General features: G+C 58.0%; 1 protein-coding gene across 1 annotated transcript; it reads left to right on the top strand.

The window, feature by feature from the left end:
- Nucleotides 1-226: 226 nt before the first annotated feature.
- On the top strand, nt 227-1,879 carry ENH_00039840 (hypothetical protein; the record flags this gene model as incomplete). Its single annotated transcript, XM_013580710.1, has 3 exons — nt 227-460; nt 944-1,170; nt 1,373-1,879. Coding segments are annotated over 3 exons (968 nt in total), but the record flags the coding sequence as incomplete, so codon positions are not given.
- Between the last annotated feature and the right edge of the window lie 61 nt (nt 1,880-1,940).

The following is a 1,940-nucleotide window of genomic DNA, read 5'->3' as shown; positions in this document are numbered from 1 at the left end:
GTTTAGGGTTTGGGGGGAGGGGGGAGGGGGGAGGGGCGGGGCTCTTGGGTCTGGGGTGCGGTGTCTGGGCTTCTGGGGTTCAGGGTTTAGGGTTTAGGGCTTAGGCCCTGGGGTCTGGGGTTTAGGGTCTGCGGTATAGGCTTTAGGGTTTAGGGTTTAGGTTTTAGGGTTTAGGGTTTAGGGTTTGGGGTTTAGGGTTTAGGGAGCCTGGGGGCAGCTAGCCAATATGACTGGTCTCGGACTAGCTAGTGTAGCTGGTCTCGGAGCCCGCGAGCAGCACAGGCAGCTGTGGCCATCGAAGCAGCAGCAGCAGCAGAAGCAGCAGCAGCAGCAGCAGCAGCAGAAGCAGCAGCAGCAGCAGCAGCAGGGTGGGGTTGTTGTTATTTTGCTGCAGGGCACGGAGTACTTCGACGCCAAGACGAAGCGCTACGTAGATATGCCCATCACCGACGTGCTGCAGGTGCTGCAGTGTCCTTTTTTGTTTAGCATTTTATTTAATTATTCAGCAGCAGCAGCAGCAGCAGCAGCAGCAGCGACAGTAGCTGCAGCAGCCAACTGCTGCTGCTGCTGCTGCAGTAGCTGCAGCAGCAGCAGCAGCTGGAGCCGCAGCAGCCTCAGCAATAGGCTTATCCTTCTTCTGGTGCTGCGACAGGGCCTTGGCTCGACTCGTGGTGCTGCAGCAGCTGCTGCTGCGGCTGCTGCTGCTGCTATATTTGCTGCTGCAGCTGCATCTGTTGCATCTGCTGCCACTGCTGCTGCATCTGCTGCTGCTGCTGCTGCTGCACATGGGTGCAGCAGCTTATCTGGAATATTGCTGCAGTTTCAAAATGGGCATCCATGGGTGCCACAGAGCTTGCGAGGAGAAACCCGCAGCAGGGCTCTAGGGTTTAGGGTTTAGGGTTTAGGGTTTAGGGTTTAGGGTTTGGGGTTTGTGTGCTGGCAGATGATTGGGCGCGCGGGGCGGCCGCAGTTCGACACTGCAGCAGCAGCAGTGGTGTTGTGTCAGGAGAAGCAAAAAGGGTTTTTAAAACGTTTTCTTTATTTGCCTTTTCCGGTAGAGTCTTGTCTTCATCTTTGTCTTCCAGAACATTTAAATGCAGAAATTGTTGCGGAGACCATCCGCAGCAAAACCATGGCTCTCGAGTACCTCTCCTGGACCTACTTCTTCAGGTGCGCTTTAGGGTTTAGGGTTTAGGGTTTAGGGTTTGGGGTTTGGGGTTTAGGGTTTAGGGCTTGGGGTGCTGTGCGTGGGGCCGCGCGCTGGCGAGCGCCCGGCGGCCCAAGACCTAGTTCTAGGGTTTAGGGCTTAGGGTTTGGGGTTTGGGGTTTGGGGTTTAGGGTTTAGGGTTTAGGGTTTAGGGTTTGCGTGCAGGCGGCTGGCGGCGAACCCCGGCTACTACAGTTCCGAGCTGCTGGCTGAGGACTGCCGCGGGGGAGGAGCAGCAGCAGCAGAGCGGCGCCGCAGTTTGATTTGCTGCTACTTGGATGGTTTGGTGAGCAGAGCTTTGGATTTGCTGCTGGAGTTGGGCTGCATCCAGCTGCGGCTGCCGCAGCAGCAGCAGCAGCAGCAGCAGCAGCAGCAGCAGCAGCAGCAGCAGCAGGGGGAGGAGGGCGGCGAGGCGGGCGGCGAGGAGGCGCTGACGGGGTTCCGGCTGGTGCTGCAGCAGCAGCAGCGGGAGAAGCAGCAGCAGCAGCAGCAGCAGCTGCTGCTGGAGCCCGTGATCGAGCCCACGCCCCTCGGCCGCATTGCCTGCTTCTACTACATAAAACCCCAAACGGCAAAAAGAATTCAAGACAAGATGCAGCAGCAAGTTCTTTCTTTTGTTGAAATCCTGAAGCTGCTCGCAGACGCAGATGAGTTCGACGAAATGCCCGTCAGGTGCTGCTGCTGCTGCTGCTGCTGCTGCTGCTGCTGCTGCTGCTGCTGCTGCTGCTGCTGC

Source organism: Eimeria necatrix, genomic scaffold (assembly GCF_000499385.1).
Source record: "Eimeria necatrix Houghton genomic scaffold, Enh_scaff2927, whole genome shotgun sequence".
Lineage (NCBI taxonomy): Eukaryota > Apicomplexa > Conoidasida > Eucoccidiorida > Eimeriidae > Eimeria > Eimeria necatrix.
This window is presented reverse-complemented; position numbering and strand designations above follow the sequence as displayed.